At 34.0% G+C, this 18,224-nt stretch overlaps 4 protein-coding genes across 4 annotated transcripts; all 4 read left to right on the plus strand.

The window, feature by feature from the left end:
- The first annotated feature begins 289 nt into the window (after positions 1–289).
- Positions 290–4,861, plus strand: LOC106131096 (trypsin-7-like). Its single transcript, XM_060944757.1, has 5 exons — positions 290–296; positions 2,794–3,016; positions 3,311–3,560; positions 4,250–4,393; positions 4,709–4,861. Exons 1-5 carry the CDS (start codon positions 290–292, stop codon positions 4,859–4,861), a joined length of 777 nt encoding a protein of 258 aa, XP_060800740.1.
- Positions 4,862–5,146: 285 nt separating this feature from the next.
- On the plus strand, positions 5,147–8,048 carry LOC106131097 (trypsin 5G1-like). The gene is made up of 5 exons (XM_060944758.1): positions 5,147–5,159; positions 5,884–6,034; positions 6,581–6,827; positions 7,375–7,524; positions 7,896–8,048. Exons 1-5 carry the CDS (start codon positions 5,147–5,149, stop codon positions 8,046–8,048), a joined length of 714 nt encoding a protein of 237 aa, XP_060800741.1.
- Positions 8,049–10,485: 2,437 nt separating this feature from the next.
- LOC132901857 (trypsin-1-like) lies at positions 10,486–13,311 on the plus strand. Its single transcript, XM_060944759.1, has 5 exons — positions 10,486–10,537; positions 11,040–11,259; positions 11,949–12,195; positions 12,894–13,043; positions 13,159–13,311. The coding sequence occupies exons 1-5, from the start codon at positions 10,486–10,488 to the stop codon at positions 13,309–13,311; spliced, it is 822 nt and encodes a 273-aa protein (XP_060800742.1).
- Positions 13,312–14,611: 1,300 nt separating this feature from the next.
- Positions 14,612–16,897, plus strand: LOC132901858 (trypsin 5G1-like). The gene is made up of 5 exons (XM_060944760.1): positions 14,612–14,660; positions 14,971–15,157; positions 15,438–15,687; positions 16,229–16,372; positions 16,745–16,897. The coding sequence occupies exons 1-5, from the start codon at positions 14,612–14,614 to the stop codon at positions 16,895–16,897; spliced, it is 783 nt and encodes a 260-aa protein (XP_060800743.1).
- Positions 16,898–18,224: the final 1,327 nt, after the last annotated feature.

Below are 18,224 nucleotides of genomic sequence, written 5' to 3' on the forward strand. Positions count from 1 at the left end.
ACTATGAAAGGTTTTTTTATAAGTATAAACTTTTTAGTATAGACGGACCTTATGGAAATAGTCTTATCGAATAGATAAGTTTTATGCAAACAACTATGTGGGTAGAATACACAATGGACAATTACCATTAAATATTACATCCTATCCTTCAAACCTATTGTTTGTCTCAGTTAAGAACTTTTTCCAGTCATCAGCTAATAATTGAGATGATCGCATGTAAACCGACGAGGTTGCATGAAGAGAGTTATGAATGTGGATGAAGCGAAAGAATTATGCAGGGATAAGCGTAATGCGTGGTAAGTGGAAAGATGTGGTAGTTTGATGTGGTTTCCCCTCAGGGAAAGAGGCATGATTTATGTATGTATTTATCGCATTTAAAGGTAGACAAATTGTGTATATGAAGCTTTTCGGAAGTACGTAGCATCATTGTAATAAATTACGTTTATCTATCCAATTTTAAACAATAATTTTGCCTTTAAACGCCAAAGAAAAATACCTAACATCAAGCAGGGTAATTAATTAATTCCCGTATGAGCGATTATGGCTCACGCTCGGAAAATTAAACTCCTAACAAAAACAAAACTGTGAAGCATCGGATACTAGATTAATATTAAAGAAAACATTTGCCTGCAGCTTGTAAAAGCTGCCAAGTAAACAACGGATTTATTAACAGTTTTAATGAAAGTTAATATTTTAATAACTCTTGCGCCCAGAGTAAACTACAAAAATATAAATGTTTTTACTGTATTTTTAATTAAAAAAAATTATTCTGCCCTTCTTTTATCTACCATTGAAGTGAACTGAAAATTTTGTAAGCTTCACTTACATTTTACATATAACATTTTTTTTATGGTAAAGCCTTAAAGTACATACAAGAAACAAGAGAAATAAGTTAAAATATAAAATAGGAACATAGTTCCATATGAGACCTGCTAGGCACCTAATTTCAACAAGACACACTAAAAACAGCCTTATCGGGAACAAGACCACGACAGTTTAATATTTAACAGTTTGAAATTCGAACTAAACAGTATCGAGTGTCAATTTTTTGCCAAACTATTAATTTTATTAGCGCTGTGAACGAATCTAACTTTAATTTATGACGAACACCGTATAACTGTTTATAAATAAAACTGCAAAATATGTTTTTGGTCTAACGTTGACATAAAATGAATTATTTATTCGGGTTTATTCTATTTGGAGACCATATCAAGTACTTGTTTTGTATAAGACCTGTAATACAGCTGCTATTGTGATAAACGTTGAATATACAACGTTACAGTTAAATGATTTATGTTGATAAATTGTGATTAGAATGTTCTTAAGTTGATAAATGTTCTTAGGTTTTTATTAAAGAGGAAGGAGCTTCATGGAGATTAAAAAAAAATGTAATATTTAAAAATAAATACCTACATATATGTAGTCACTTCTACATTCCTTGCGGGGAAGGCAGAGCCAAAAGTCTTGAAAATACTGAAAGGCTACATTTAGCTGTATGGTTACGTGATCGAATTGAGATTCAACTAGTAACAAGTTCCTAGCCTATCTACAAGAGGAATCTCATGTTTATAAGCCTATCACATAGTTACTTATTACGATATCCATAGGGAGGGATTCTATTCTGAAGTGCCAGAAAAAGTTTCGATTATATTATCGATTATCAATCAATACAAATTACACTTTAAAAACGCCCTTTAGACTTTTGACATCATATCAACAAAATAACGAGCAAGCGGAGTTTCAAAAACCATTCAATATTACTCTCACGCCTCGCATTAAAACTTGCATACTCGCTGTAGTAGTATGAGATTTGACTGTAACTTTGTTACAAACCAGGTATAACAACTCTCCAAGTTACCTAGGCAATCTAAACAAGCACAATCTCCAGCTGACTTAGATTGTGTTCTCGCAAATTGCCGACTATCACTGATTAACTAATGTTTACATGTATTGTTTTTGAATTTGAATAGCTGAAATTATATGTGTAGAATAGAAACGTTATCCATTCATACTTATACCTATATTATTAATGCGAAATTCTGTTTGTCTATATCTCTGTCTGGAAATTTTAATGGAATATAAATAAACTTCGCTCCAACAAGCTCCGTGAAATCATTGTTTGCGCGATTTAGATTCTTCGCTGCTATTGGCTGAGTGCGTCATTTTCTTCGCTTTGACAGTTGGTGTGTGACATTAGTGATGTCGCCACAGGATTAAGAGTAAAATACACATAAAATTGTCTTAACGTTGAATCACTAAAAAGTTGTAATGAGGTCAAATAATTTTGATTTATGAGTCAGAATGTTAGAATATTTATGAATCTACGAATGGGTACACTACATATTTGTTTAAAAAAACAAAATATTTCAGTATGAAACATACAATATATAAAGCAATTTTCCTTTTAATGTTTATTTTGTTGAAGTCATCATGTTGAAAGTGACATTAAGTTACGCCTTAGTTATAAGCGTAGCTGTAATAAGTAATGCTTTTTGTTATGTACTATTTTTTTGTTAACAGAGAACTTGTAGTGAAAGTGAATATTGGGTTGTACCATGGTGGGATAAGTGAGAGGATTAGCTTCCGTTTCCGGAAGTCAGACGGGAGTCATTTTGTGTAAAACCTGACCTCATAAATAGTGTATGACTGATGACAATCATAAATTATACTGAGTTTACGAATTACACAAGTGACTTTGAATGTGAATAAAACGAAAGATGTAGGGCCCGTGTCTTAATGTATGTTTGTATTTCGCTTTACATGAAGTTTTCTTATGTCAACTTTCACTTACAGAAACTATTGGATATAGACTCGAAAATCATCTTAATATTACATCTTTGGATTGGCAAGATTATCTCGGTGATGCAAATGAAATTGTGGGAGGAGACGTAGTAGATATAAAACAATATCCATACCTAGTCAGCGTTTATCATATATATATGAAGGGGTTAATTTGTGGTGGATCTATTTTGAGTGAAAGATATGTGTTGTCTGCCGGCCATTGTCATATGTTTTGGTGAGTATAGCCTGCAAACCGACAGAGCCTCAATGTATCAGAATTTACAGAATAACTAATTTTAACAATACATCCTGCATTTTTTTCAATTTTTATACTCGTTTAAATAAATAAATAAATGATCCTATATGAGTATAACTTTATTGTATAACTTTAGTGCTGACGAATATTATTAAATTAGTTTTGTTAATTAAATAAGTTTAATAAGATCTCATTAATATTATTTGAATCTCAATTCTAATTAATTAAGCTTAACAGCTGATCTAAATATGACTGACCGTTTTCCACTTTCAGTATTGGTTGCTATCAATTAAGAGTAGGCAGTTCTTACTATGCAGAAGAAGGTTACACGTATTCAGTTTCAAATGTAACCATGCATCCTCAATTTAACAAAAATACTCTAGATTATGATATTTCTATTTGGACACCGACAGAAAAAATTGCATTGAATGGAGTTACAATAAAAACTGTAAAGTTGCCAGATATAGGAAGTGTCTTACATTCTGGAGCAAATATTATTGTTATTGGATGGGGAAGAACATCAGTAAGTATAATTATTCACAAGAATATTGCGCTCGCGGCTCCGGTAGAAAGAAAAGTCCCGTTAATTTTCGTTCCCGCGGGAATTTCGGGATATTCTCTCAGTGCACCCTCAGATCACAAAATGCAAAATTTCTAATATCTAGCCAGTGTTTGGGTTGTGCATTGATGTCAGTCAGTCAGGATCTTTTATAACTAATTCTAGCTTTCAAATTAATTGACACGTTAGTTAATGACCAGATTCTTTTAAAAAATCTACAGGGTTAGGGAAAGACCCGACCGAGATCGAAGCGCCATCAAATCATAATTTTAAGAGGACTTATTCATTATGTTAAAGAATGTATCTCTCTTATATTGACGTGTTCCCAGTTGCACTCTCTGCCATTAAGCTTCGGGACCGGGGTCAGGTGATTCATTAAATATATTTAGGTATTTATATTGTAAAAAAGTGGGCACAATAAAAAAAGAAAACAAACGCTTCATCTCGTTCCCATGGATGTCGTAAAAGGCGACTAAAGGATAGGCTTTTAAACTTTGGATTCTTCTTTCAGGCGATGGGCTAGTAAGCTGTCACTATTTGAATCTCAATTTTATCATTAAGCCGAACAGCTGAACGTGACCTATCAGTCTTTACAAGCCTGTTCGATATGTCTACCCCGCAAGGGCTATACACGTGATTATGTCGTATTTCAGGAGAGCGGGAATGTTTCCGAAGTTCTCAGAGCTGTTACAGTGCCGGTGACCACAGAGGAGTATTGTAGTAGTGCGTTCAACGATACTATTACGGAACGTATGTTCTGTGCCGGATTTGTTGAAGGTGGCAAGGACGCCTGTTATGTGGGTGAAATTTTATATATTATTTATAATTTATAATCACATCTTCATCCCTTAAGGGGTAGACTGATGCAGCATCTTACATAACAAAAATCGTTCAGCCAGGCGAACGAAATTGTGGCCATCAGCTATTAAAAAATGTTTAATTTTTATTTTGCGAGATGAATTTGCTTTCGGAAAGAACATTACAATGGGAAAAAATATTTTTTTTGGGTTTCTTAATTTTCTACTAAATATTAACAAAATATTTGAGGTACAACAAGGATTAAATGAATTGCAAGCAACTATCCAAAATAAACCTCATGTATCAATTTGCAGGGATATTCGGGCAGTCCAGCTGTTTCTGCGAAAAATTTGGTACAATATGGAATCGTATCTTTTGGTAATGGTTGTGCAAGACCAGGCAAACCAGGGGGCTATACTAATATAACTGTATTAAGGGACTGGATACAAAATATCACAGGAATTTAAGTATAAAATAAACTACTATTGTATATAGAAGCTTTGCATTATATGCGTTGTTAAAAAACTAAACTTTCAGTTTTTCGAGATGTTGGCTTTTATCTCCATCGCTTACAGGCTCATGTGGCTATAGAACTTTTAAAATAATCTTATAATAACCACACCAACTGATTTATTAAATGTTTTCAATGTACTTACAGAATTTTTCATTTCCATCAAATTATTAAACAAATGAAAGGATGTCGATTATATAAAGTACTAGAGGTATTTTTGAAAGTATGTACAGGGGCAATAATGTTTGTAATAAGTATGTAAATGATAACATACCTTTAATTATTTGCGATCCCAAATAACTTTACATACTTACAATAACAAAATATTTCAGTAACTTGTTGAGTTATGAATATAAAGCAGTATTTCATGAATTTACAACTATTCAGTGTAAAAATGTTGCAACAAACATTTTTTGTTACAGTGTTAATTATAGTTATACATGGTAATTTTAATATTTCTAATTTGTCCGACTTAGACCAGATATATTTAAATCGCAATTACTTGGACCACGAACATAATATAATTTTTTATGAACTGAAATTACCTTAGCAAGTTTTTTTTACATATACAGCAAGGTTGATTACAAAAAGGATTCCAGAGCTTCCTATTTTCGTTATTTTTCAGCTACAATTGCTCCGTTTTCTTAATTTTTCAATAGTGTCTTTTTTTGGTCGGCTTGGTGGGATTTTTTTATGTATTTAAATGAGACTCGCAGATCCGAATTATTGATACTTTTTAAATTTTACTAAATAAGTTATTTCGTAAATTACATCCTTTTGTTGTCCCACGAACTGAAAAAATCTTTTGATAGATCCCACCTATAAATTTCCTCAAAATCAGACCAACAGTTCAAATGCTACCGCGTTACATGCAAAATTTACAGTAAGATTAAAGTAAAAGTAAAGATTTTGTACATTTCATTACTTGTTTGTTAGAACATTTATTTATCTCTCTAATTATTGCTTTGTTATCTACAGGAGCTATTGGTAAAACGTTGGGTTTTAACAGAGCAGATTCTTTTGACCAAGAACTTGAATTTAAAGATAGCGATGAAATCGTGGGTGGTGAAGTGGTTGATATAACACAGTTTCCATTTCAAGCGAGTTTGACATTGATAGACATGCCCTGGTGTGGAGGGTCAATTATCAGTGAAGACTATATATTGACTGCTGCACATTGCTGCCTAAATAAAAAGTATTACTTACATACATATATTCACGTCTTTATCCCTTACGGGGTAGACAGAGCCAACAATCTCAATGAGATCAGAAGACCACGCTGAGCTGAATGGATCATAGAATTGAGATTTAAAAATTGTGATAGGTTGCTAGCCTTAAAAAAGAATTCCATAAGAATGAAACTTCAATAATTGAGATTCTTAAAATTAGTTAACATAAGATATATATTAAAAAATCTCGTCAATTGCCGTTCTCGTGGACATTCGAGAAATCCTCTCTTAGTGCATGCACCCTTAAACCACTTAAGGAACTTCGCATCCACGTAAGGATGCCAAATTTCAAATTCCCAGACAAAGCGGTTTGGGCTGTAGCAGCAGAGTTTTAATATAGATTGATGTTTTTTAAGTAACGACATGGTTTTGAAAAAAAAAAAACCAGTATTAATTGTAACCGATTCTTTAAAGTACATTTTCATATTCTTTTTGTTAATTTTCAGGACCACATTGTATAAAGTGAGAGTTGGTAGTTCAAATCAGTCCAAAGGTGGACAAGTTCATAATATCGCAAAAATTATACGTCATCCGCATTATAATGTATCACAATTTGATAATGACGTAGCAATATTGAAATTGACTGAAAAAATTGCACTCAATGGTGTTACAGCAAAACCTGTGCAGTTGGCGAGTTCTGACAGTGTATTAAAACCGGGCGATAATATAATAGTCACTGGATGGGGAACTACTGTAAGAGAATAATTTTCTATATACGTGATAGTATGCCATTCAATCTTTAATGTTCTTATTTAAATCGCGGCTGCAAATTCCGTTTATATAGGGTGTAAACACACACATGAGATAGAAGGATAACGTCATAAAGGTGGCGGGCAGCAAATGGAACTGTCTAAAATAGCACAGTTGAAGGAGGTCTACATTAAATATTTAATTAATGAGGGCTAGAAGAAGATGGAGTATAAAAATAATTACAGCACATTGTCTACAATAATTACGAAAACCTTGTCCGACGTTCAAATTGGGAACTGTTATATTTATTGATTTCTTTACAGATAGAAAGTATTAAAATTAAAAAAATGTAATATTACGAGGAAATACTCCAAATATGGATATATAGTTCTATTTCAGTGGAAACGACACGACTCAAATTAAAACTGAGAGTAAAATAAGAAGATGGCCATTGACGATTGACAGTAGTTTCGTTTATCTTTAATAATGTACTATGTTTCGTTGAAACTGATACATGATTTAAATATTAAAATGAAACATATTTCTTTAGGAAAATAACACGTCGTCGGAGTTGCTTAGAGCGGTCACCGTGCCAGTAACTACAAGAGAATCTTGTGCAAAAGCATATAGAGATACAACACCTATTACTGATCGTATGGTATGCGCAGGACTAAATCAAGGTGGCAAGGATGCCTGTCAAGTACGAAATTGTTTTAAATCGTTAGATTAAACATTCGTTATATGTATATCGTTTAGAGCTTAGGTGGTTGAATGAATAAGGTACCCGACAAAAAATTACTTCACTGATTTATGTACATTGGTTTGAGTGCTAACCGATGCTGTTCTACGGTGAGGGAAATCATTGCAAAAAAAAAACTACATTTAAGCAACTGAATGTGTAACCATGGTAGGTTGCGGAGATACTGAGTGCGTTTGACCTCAATCTGCTTGAAATACATAAGCTCAAATGTCTATTCACTATTGCCTAAGCTAAGATAAGTAACAAGAATCATAAACGGGAAACATAGTGGGAGACATAGTGAAACAAAAATTAACCAAATTACTTTGCAGGGCGATTCAGGTGGGCCAGCTGTAGATGAAAAGAGTCTAACACAATATGGTATTGTCTCATTTGGCGAAGGATGTGCGTTGCCAGACTACCCAGGAGTATACGCTTACATTCCTCCTCTGAGAGACTGGATTAAAGAAGTTACTGGAATTTAACAATTGTTTAAATGAATTAGATCCTTTATTCAAATATAATTTGTATGAAATAAATATATTGAATTTGAATATTTTGATTTGTTTTGTTCTTCGGAGCTATTTGAAAAATGTTCGAAATTTTCTGTTGAGTAAATATCAATTTATGAATCCCTTTTCTATTGCCTTTAGGATTGAAAATGTTTTACTTCACGCCAAATGGATATTATACATAAAACTTTGGCATCATTGCACCAAGTATTTAGTTTAAAATAAAGAAAAACACTGGGAATAGATTTTGTTAATTTTTAACCGACTTCGAAAACGAGTAGATAGGTTATCCATTCGTCTGAATCTTTTTGAATATTACATTTGGTTATTTATTGATCTAAAAAACCAATAGGGGGTCTCATTCCCACCATGTCAAGATTAAACCTAAAGTCGTTTAGTTTAGGAAAGTAATGGTCGATGTGGTCCTAAAATTAATCAATTGAAAACAAAAAAATGGATCTTCTACAGATTTTCATATCTTTATGTATGTACCGAACTTGTTTTCAAAAAATCACCAAAATCAGTTGAGTAATGCGTCCTCGAGAGTGTGAAAATGATTGATTCATTTTAGATTTACGTTAGAATCACTCAACGACCTAAATTAAGATTCAGCTTATGTTAAGTATCCATCACAGGAAAAAAACAAGAACTATAAGTTTTAATGTTGCTCCTGTTTTGAAATTAGTTAAGCCCATAATGAGCGACAAAGAAACTACCACTGTCAAAATCGACCAATCCGAGAGCTGTGTGTGTGTATTTTAAAGAAGCTTAAAATTATAAGCTCATCTGTAATTGATCGAACTGTTTAGAATCTTACGAATGGATATCCGAAAGTTTATAAATTTACCACGTCATATCGCTAATTGATAAATAAGTGAAAATCTGGACGTAAGATTCACGCGTGAAGATGGCGTTTAATTCTTTGATTTTTGAAGATGACGCTCAATTCGTCGCTTATTGTAAGGTGGCACTTAACTTGCGCGGGCGCAGCTGCGGCTAAAAGCTAGTAGGTACATTAATATCACATCCAGTTACACGTTTCCTTACCTACTGGGTAGACAGAGCCGTTCCACCAGGGCCACGTTCCGCTGGTTCGAATTAGAGCTCATCACCTTAAATAAGAATTCCAGTTTTATTAGCCCCTTCATTTGACATTTATAATCTTCGAAATTGCGAAGAGAGTCAACGCGTATTCGCCGTTTTTATTGCCGTTGCGCTTTTTATTATGACGTAAAACGGGACAGCGACAGATTTTCGCGCGTGCCATGCTACGGCACACGCATTTTCTTGTTATTCTATCAAGACCAGCATAAAAGTTTACACTAGATGAATGTACCCAGCCCGTTAGTTCCCTTAGCTTCAGGTAGCTTCAAAAATTCGCACATCGGTAGCATAAGATTCGGATCGGCTTCGAGAGAGGCAACGAAAGAAATCTTTTAAACCAGATGGTGTTTAGTATTTTTATTTTTAAACAAGAAAATTCGGTCTTCAGTTTAACAGATCATTCGACGATGGCATGGCTACGCGAGGCGTAACGTGTATCATCAATCCCCCTAGATAAGGGAGTGAGTAAGACACAACTAAATCACACTTTTAAGATTTGGTAGGGAGTCAAGAAAGGGAGCGCTGTTAGAGACGCGAGGGCAGCGCACTCCTGCGCTCGCTCGTATAACCGGAATGTTGTTGAGCCATGGGTGGTGATGGGACAGTTCCCTTAATGTAATCCATGGATAGAGATAAAGGGTGGCCGTTTTCTAAAGTGTCGTACTATTGAAACCACATTACACTGCCTATTCAATGTTATTTTATTTATAAGATACTATTTAATTTGGACTTTTCTTTTTGACAATTCTATCATTAAGCAAAGAGCTGAACGTGGCCTATCAGTCTTTTCAAAACTGTTATGTCTTTGTCTACCCCGCAATTGATATTGACGTGATTATACATATGTACGTATGTTAATTTGGACTTTTAGTGGAAGCCCAAAGTCATGTTGTTTGTGCTGCAATATTTATCCAAAATGAATGTTGGAGAGTATAAAAATAACGGATTTAGTGTCTTTGTTTTCTCAATAAGTCCCGACAAAGGGCGAAGTAATGCATTCACAGCTATTACTTTACTATAATGGAAATATTTTCTTACAAGGACTGACAGTATAAAACAACACTGGTAAAAATAAGCTCATGAAGAAGCTTGTTTGTCACCTTGGGTCACAAAGAAGAATAGACAAAGTACCTATTTATCGCGAAAGTATATCCATCCATATTTTATATATATGTAAGTTGGTATGTAAATGTTGAGATTCCATCATTATTGGTATTTCAAGAAAATGTTCTAATAAATTTGTTAGTATATAAAGGCACGCAGGCATGGCATATTCACGTGAAGTTTCCAAGTTTACATTGTGACAATGGTTCAAGTAACATTTTGTTTTGTCGTCGTGCTGGGTTTATTGTTCGATGGTGAGTCTATGTTATCTGTTTTCAATTTTCATATTGTAAATTATTTTAATGTTTATATTATACTAGCGACCCGCCCCGGCTTCGCACGGATGCACAGCCGATCCTAAATATATCTCTATTAGAATTAACTAAAGGACCGCCCGCAAAGCGGCTAACTAAGTCTTGCTCCTGGCAAAAGTGTCACTTCTGCCTGCAGTCCCGGGCCGTGCAGCAGAAATCGTAATATTTTTATTTCACCACAACTTCAAAACCAAACGTCCAATTTTAATCATTTAAAGACCAAATATTATCTACATAAACTGTACTTATTGATGAAATTATTTATTTTGATAAGGATTAATAGCATGAGTAATAAAAACGCGTTTAAATGTAGACCAAAAAAAATCAAGATTTTTACAGTAGTTTAGAAGTGAACGTTTACAGATAGATACATTTTTCTGCTTATAGTATTAGTATGTAAAATATTATTAATTTATTAAAAACTTTATAATTGCATCGACAGTTAGTAATGGCTTCTTTAATAGAGGAAGAAACACATTACCTTGGATACCTCTGATGCATGAAACTGAGGACAGCGCTGAAATAATTGGAGGCGATGAGGTCGACATAAAGCAGTATCCATTTCAGGCGGGTGTATTTTATTCAGATGATTTCTATTGTGGAGGATCCATCATCAGCGAAGAATATATCATCACCTGCGGTTATTGTGTAGCATCGAATGAGTATGATTTCATTTTGCAATTTCTAATTTGTAGTTTTCTTTTTGCAATTTCTAATAGTATTGATTGAAACAAGTAGATCTGAAACTTGTAAAGCATATACGAACTAAGATAAAAAAAGAACATGCCAAAGTAGTGATTCGTAAACAATTTACAATTTGAACGGAGCCTGGGCTCAGAAGCATAGCAGGGTGCAATTGGGAACACGCAAGGATGAGAGAGAACGAGAAGTAGATAATACACAATTTAAGTTTGAATATAAAGAAGAAATTTACAAAGTGAAGAGAGAAAAGTTTATAGTAAATTGTGTATGAAAATTTAATTGAGTATAAACATAAGGCTCTTTGTGTAAATCACGTGCATGCAGTCAGCAGTTACACTCTTTCTCTTGTCACTACTAAGAGTAATGTTCTGTATCGAGAGCATCAGTCAAAAAATTTTACATAATTATTGTCTGCAATAGAGAATAACCTATAGACATAGTACAGAATAGTAATAAAATAAAAATTCTTGGTAGATAACACAATGATCTGCAAACAAATAAATAGGTTCGATAGGTATTTTTCGTTAACGCTGTCTTTATCTCAATGTGTTTAAATTGTATCCCTTATTTTACTGTGATTAAATATACTTTTTAAACGGTTTTATTTAGCTCACCCCGTTTGTTTTATTACTTATATTATTCTTTTTAGTACCAAAGATTATCAAATAAAAGTCGGCACTACACATTTGTCAGAAGGTGGAACAGTTTACAATGTCTCAGCACTTATTTATCATCCCTATTTTGTTTTGGAAGAACTTGACTATAATGTAGCACTCGTTAGAACGACTGGAAAAATGAAAATTGACGGTACGACAGTAAAACCTGTGCAACTGGCGAATTCCGACAGCGTGCTGAAACCCGGTGACAACATTGTAGTGACTGGATGGGGAGCAATGGTAAAAAAAAACATTGACACATACAATCAACTGCATATCAAGTTAACCTGCATGGAACTCTATAATGCAGTAATAGAGCAGAATTTGTAGTAAATTCGTTTTGATATGCTGTTGACCGTATACGTTTGTCACTTATTTTGATACCGATCATGCTCCGAGCTTTTATTTAGGTATGATAGGTATATACGTAATTATCGTTAATATTATTTTACATGTGGCAAAATCAGTAATGTTCATGTCAGATTACCGACGAGTTTGTGTGAAAAGATCGATGAAGGTTGATAAAGTTAATTAGCCTGTTGCCCGAAACAGGCGATGCTCCGGCAGGTATTTTGCAACCAATTGAACAGACCCTAACTAACTATATTGCCCAGATTTGAGTTGTTTATTATGACCAACGAGATTCATCAAACTCCGTCCAGTAGTTCCAGGAGACCGGGAGTCCGTCCAAGAGCTGCGCAAGCGCTTGAGATAATATCTTTACTCATCATGCGTTTGACGTAAGGTTTCCCTTACATCTTTCAGGTTATTGTAAATTATCCTTGAATTCTGGGCTAAGTAAGTTAATATTTTTCCTACTCAGTTGACGACCGAAATAGGTGAAATTGAAAAACGCTAACTTGAGAGCAAATACAATATTGCCCGCACCAGGTGACAATACAACACTGACAAATCTTAATTTTACACGTATTTTTTAGCAAAATGGATCTTTGTCGAACTCGCTAAGAGCATTAGCAATGCCTGTTACTACACAAGAATATTGCACTGAATCATATAAACATCTAGTGAATATTACGGATCGCATGTTTTGCGCTGGATTCGAGAAAGGTGGCAAAGGTGTCTGTGCCGTAAGTAGGAGTCTTTTGTATTGACTTAAATCGAAATCATTGTCAAAATCTCTTCAGAATGTATGTTTTCGTGAGATTTTTAACAGCAAACTGTAATATACAAATTTCTACACAGGGTGATGGGGGCGGTCCAGCTGTAGAAGAAAAAAGTAATGTACAATATGGGCTCATTACATTTAGCAATGGTTGTGCAGAAGCAGGCTTTCCTGGAGGATTCATTAACATTTCTGCATTAAGAGACTGGATAAAAGAAGTTGCCGGCGTTTAAAAATACAGTTTCTAGTTAAATATTTTGATTCCAGATCATCGTTATGGCACTAGTAACGAGGACCTGTAAATTACATTTTGCTTTCTTCTGGATTTAATTTACTTGTTGTTGGTCTTCCGTATAACTAAATAAATAATAATATAATTCAATATAAACCATTCTTTCGATTTGAAAACAATGTTTTATTGATTTTTTGCTCTTATAGATATAGTTAACATATTTGAAGATTTTTATATTCATAATAACGGTTGCCGGTGCCGTGTGGTTCCCGGCACCAATACAAAAAAGAATAGGACCACTCCATCTTTTTCCCATAGATGTCGTAAAAGACGACTAAGGGATAGGCTTACAAACTTGGGATTCTTTTCTAGGCGATGGGCTAGCAACCTGTCACTATTTGAAACTCAATTCTATCATTAAGCCAAATAGCTGAACGTGGCCATTCAGCCTTTTTTTAAGACTGTTGGCTTTGTCTACCCTGCACGGGATATAGACGTGACCATATGTATGTATGTATGTATAACGGTTGCCAGGCACTGCGTCCACTACTACTTAAATCTTAATAAAATTATTAGGATTTATAAAAAGGTTTCTTCTAGTTTGACGTTTACGATACACGATTTGTTTGTAATTTCATCCATAAGTTGCATTTAAACAAATTCAGTGGAAGATATAAAACACAGAACAATTTTGCACACAGAAATTTAGTATACGCGTAGTAAGGACGGGCACATAGAAATAGAAAGAATATAAGCCAAAAGAAATGCCATACCGGTGGCGTGTGGTTCCCAAAACTTTAGAAAAGGACCACTCCATATCTTTTCCATGGATGACGTAATAGGCGACTAAGGAAAATGCTAATAAATGGCGATAGGCTAATAACTATTTGAATCTCAATATAGTGTAATGCCATATTGTACTTAAAACTATAGCAAATGATGTGTCTTCGTCTTAAATTCTACCCGGTTATCGGAATTGAGACGCAATATTGAAATGTTATGGACTTATGACATAACATACATATATATTGATATACATCGTGGTTTACCACTTCTCCTGTATTATTTTATCCGATTTCTATGGGCGGACGGATGTTATTATTATTTGACATTGATAATTACCCTGAAGAGTGTCAACTATAATTGCTATAAGGATTATTTATAATAAGAGTGTTATCGCCCCTATTTCCAGTAATTACGAATAATGAGAGAAAAAGCATAAATACTTAGATATATATGTTGCTATTTAAAGTTATTTTTGCGGAAAAAAGAAATACTTTGTTCTCGATTTTTGAAGTAATATGTTCAAAATATTGTGTTTGTTAGTGCTTCTTGGAGGGGCTGTAAACGGTATGTAATTATTTTTATTTTAATAAACTACACAGATTTTATAGAATATGGAAAATAGGATTTGATTTTTATGAAAAAAAAAAAAACTTATATTACATCATATATTGATAAAAACTGTTTATAAAAACACACAAGAAACATTTACTGGCACCAAGAACCTAACCTAGGGCCGCCCAGTGGCTTGGTATAGAAAGTAACCGAAAATAAATTTAATACGTTCAAATTCAATTTTAGAATACTAAAAAACATTTGCATGGTTAAAATCAGAAGCAATTAGATAAATCATAAATTATGTTCCTTTGTTTTTTAGGTAGAAGTCGTGGTCGGCACGTCAAGTCTCACGATGATGGAAAAATAGTGGGAGGTCAAGAAGTGACCATAAACGAATATCCTTATCAAGTGTACTTATTGATACAGATTGGTATTAATTACTATGCATGTGGAGGCTCAATTATAAGTGCTAATTATGTCCTCACTGCAGCCCATTGTCTTGTTGGGTAAGTTTGTCTTATTTTCAAACTGGTGTAAAACATTTGATATAATTGTATTTGTATACCTATACACAAAGGTGTCTGATTTACTTATTTCCAAAATAGAATTTACATAAACCCTAAGAGTTTTTAACTTTCAAAAACATGGTTGACAAAAATATCTTAAAAGTTAAGATATCTGCAAAAGTGACTATTCCTTATAGAAAAGACCGGACGAAATGTCATCTTTTAATAATGTGTAATGATAGCTAAAAGTTTTCCTTAACATGTATCCATATACTTACAGAGCAACGAGAGTACATGTTCGAGCAGGTAGCACGGACTCCGACAGTGGTGGGAAAATGTACAGCTCATCCATATATACCATCCATCCGAAATACAACCGCCAGACCAGCGATTATGACATTGGTGTGATAAAATTACTGCGGAAGATGACGCTAGATGGCACCACAACCAAAGCGGTGCAATTGCCAAGTTCCGATACGATGGTGGTGCCGGGAGATAATGTTATCGTCACCGGATGGGGTGCCACTTCTGTAAGACATACATACATACATATAATCACGTCTATATCCCTTGCGGGGTAGACAGAGCCAACAGTCTTGTATAGACTGATAGGCCACGTTCAGCTATTTGGTTTTTAGATAGAATTGAGATTCAAATAGTGACAGGTTGCTAGCCCATCGCCTAAAAGAGGAATCCCAAGTTTATAAGCCTATCTCTTAGTCGCCTTTAACGACATCCGTGGAAAAGAGATGGAGTGGTCCTATTCTTTTTTGTAATGGTGCCGGGAACCACACGGCACAACTTCTGTAAGACACTTTTAGATAATTGTGACATTCAAAAAATCCCGCCTATTTAGAAGGTGATAAGTAACACATCATTTAACCGGTGTTAGTTTTGACAGTGCTCTCCATGGAATTAATTGTAATTATCATCCAAACCAAAAATGGTAAGATCAGTTAATAGATAAATTAATGTCTGCAATCGATTAAACTATTAGCAAAAAATAGAATTAATAAATACATAGATTTGAAATAACAGATGACTGAATAAAATATGTTACATAATTTTCAGGAAGGTGGTGATACAACAAATATTCTGAATGCAGTAACGGTTCCAATAACGACTCCAGAGTTCTGCAATCAGTCATATTCAGGAGGCATTACTGATCGGATGATCTGCGCAGGAACAGAAGAAGGAGGGAAAGATTCGTGCCAGGTGAGAGTTGTATAGTAAAATTTTATTAAAGTTCCAAGAGCAATTTACAGATTTTAAGTCTAATAGAGCAGTATTATAAAGAAATTTTTCACTTTTTCACAGGATTAATGTACAGAGTATGATGTATTGAAATTTGTAGGCTTCACCTATAATTGCAAAGGTTATATTATATGAAATACCATGCTGGAAAGTGGTTACTGGCCAGTCAGGGTAGATATTACAATTATATGTCGTGTGCTGACTGGAAATTGAACACCGATTCAAAGAAGTTGCCTAAAAATTAGTTACTGTGATGACGTAGCTATAATAAATCTTAGAGTATTATGGTAGTTATTAACAATATAGTTTACTTTAAATTTTACTTTTTGACAGGGAGACTCAGGTGGTCCAGCAGTAAACGAAACTAGTTTGGTACAATACGGAGTGGTATCTTTCGGGATAGGTTGTGCCAGACCCAACGTTCCCGGAGTATACACCAGCGTCCCTGCCCTAAGGGACTGGATAAAGAAAACTACCGGAGTCTAAAGTCAATAATGCCAATGATGACGTGATTATTGTCTCCTAAATGCGAAAAAATTTGTGTTAAACTGGTTACTGTATATTATTTATTTAATCTGATGACACTGGACCTGTTATTGTTATTAAATATTTGTACACTTTAGTGATCAAGGTTTTAATTGATATTCTTACCTAAAAGACAAATTTTAAAGAGATAGATCATCAAACAGGTGGAGTATATCCAAGTTTAGAGTGTAGATGAAAAACACAACTTCTTTTAATCAAAATTTTAATTAAAGAATCCAAAGTCGAATGGATCACAAAGTGACTATAAATGACGAAACTCACAATGAATCCAAAAGTAGAATCCCTTATCATTTAAATGAACGAGACCTGCAAACTTCTCGTGTTACGAAACTTTTTTAATTTCGTTGAAAAGCCAGCCAGGTGCTCCACTCACGTCACTGCCAATTCGACAGACAATCCCTCCTCGGATTCTAAGATAAGGTACACTTCTTGAGATATAACTTTCGGAGACTGAACTTCTTTAAAAAATTGTGAGTGAAGCTTGACGTTGACAAAACTGATGAAATGCTATGTTATTTAGTTCAGATGAAGGGGACATGAAAACAATAGTTACCTACTTAATACAACATTGTGTGGTTACAGGAACTACGTAGGTATTAGAATTACTTTGTGTCTCAACTTTAGTTATTGTAAGAGGCTTATAAATATCGCATAATGCAATAACAAAGCTGAGTTTCCGTTTAGATAAAACGATGATCACCTAGGAGTCTCTTCATCAAATTACCTGGTTGCTCAAAGACCATATTCATTCAAAGGAGCTTCCAGCTCTTCTAATAGAGAAGAAAAAACTGGGCAAATGTGAGGAAATTGACGAAAAAATAATTATTCGCCAACGGGCTTCTGCTTTAGTAGTAGAAAGAGTTCACATTTAAGAGTTTATTTAAACACTCGTGTTGAATTTCGTATTAACCAGCAAAGTGTTAAAAAACTTCTAAAATATATGATAAAGTTACAAAATTATTTTGCGAAAACTGTACTTGAAGTAGAAATGAAATCCTTGTTTTTAATTGAGATCGCACTGATTACCAGCGCCCGTGTTTTGTAGAATACAGTTTAAGAAGTTATTTTATGATCACTTCGGAGTTTAGTCTGGAAAAGGTTTTAGTTTTATTTCTTTTCACATGTTTATGCATGATATTTTTTTTTTGGTTCAAGAAGATTTATTACTGATATCTTATTAACTATGATTTTCCTACACATCTCTCTACTTAATTCTAAATCAACTTATTTCCAAAAAAGTATTGTAGGTGTCTTTTTTTAATTGCAA

This window comes from Amyelois transitella, chromosome 6 (genome assembly GCF_032362555.1).
Source record: "Amyelois transitella isolate CPQ chromosome 6, ilAmyTran1.1, whole genome shotgun sequence".
NCBI lineage: Eukaryota > Metazoa > Arthropoda > Insecta > Lepidoptera > Pyralidae > Amyelois > Amyelois transitella.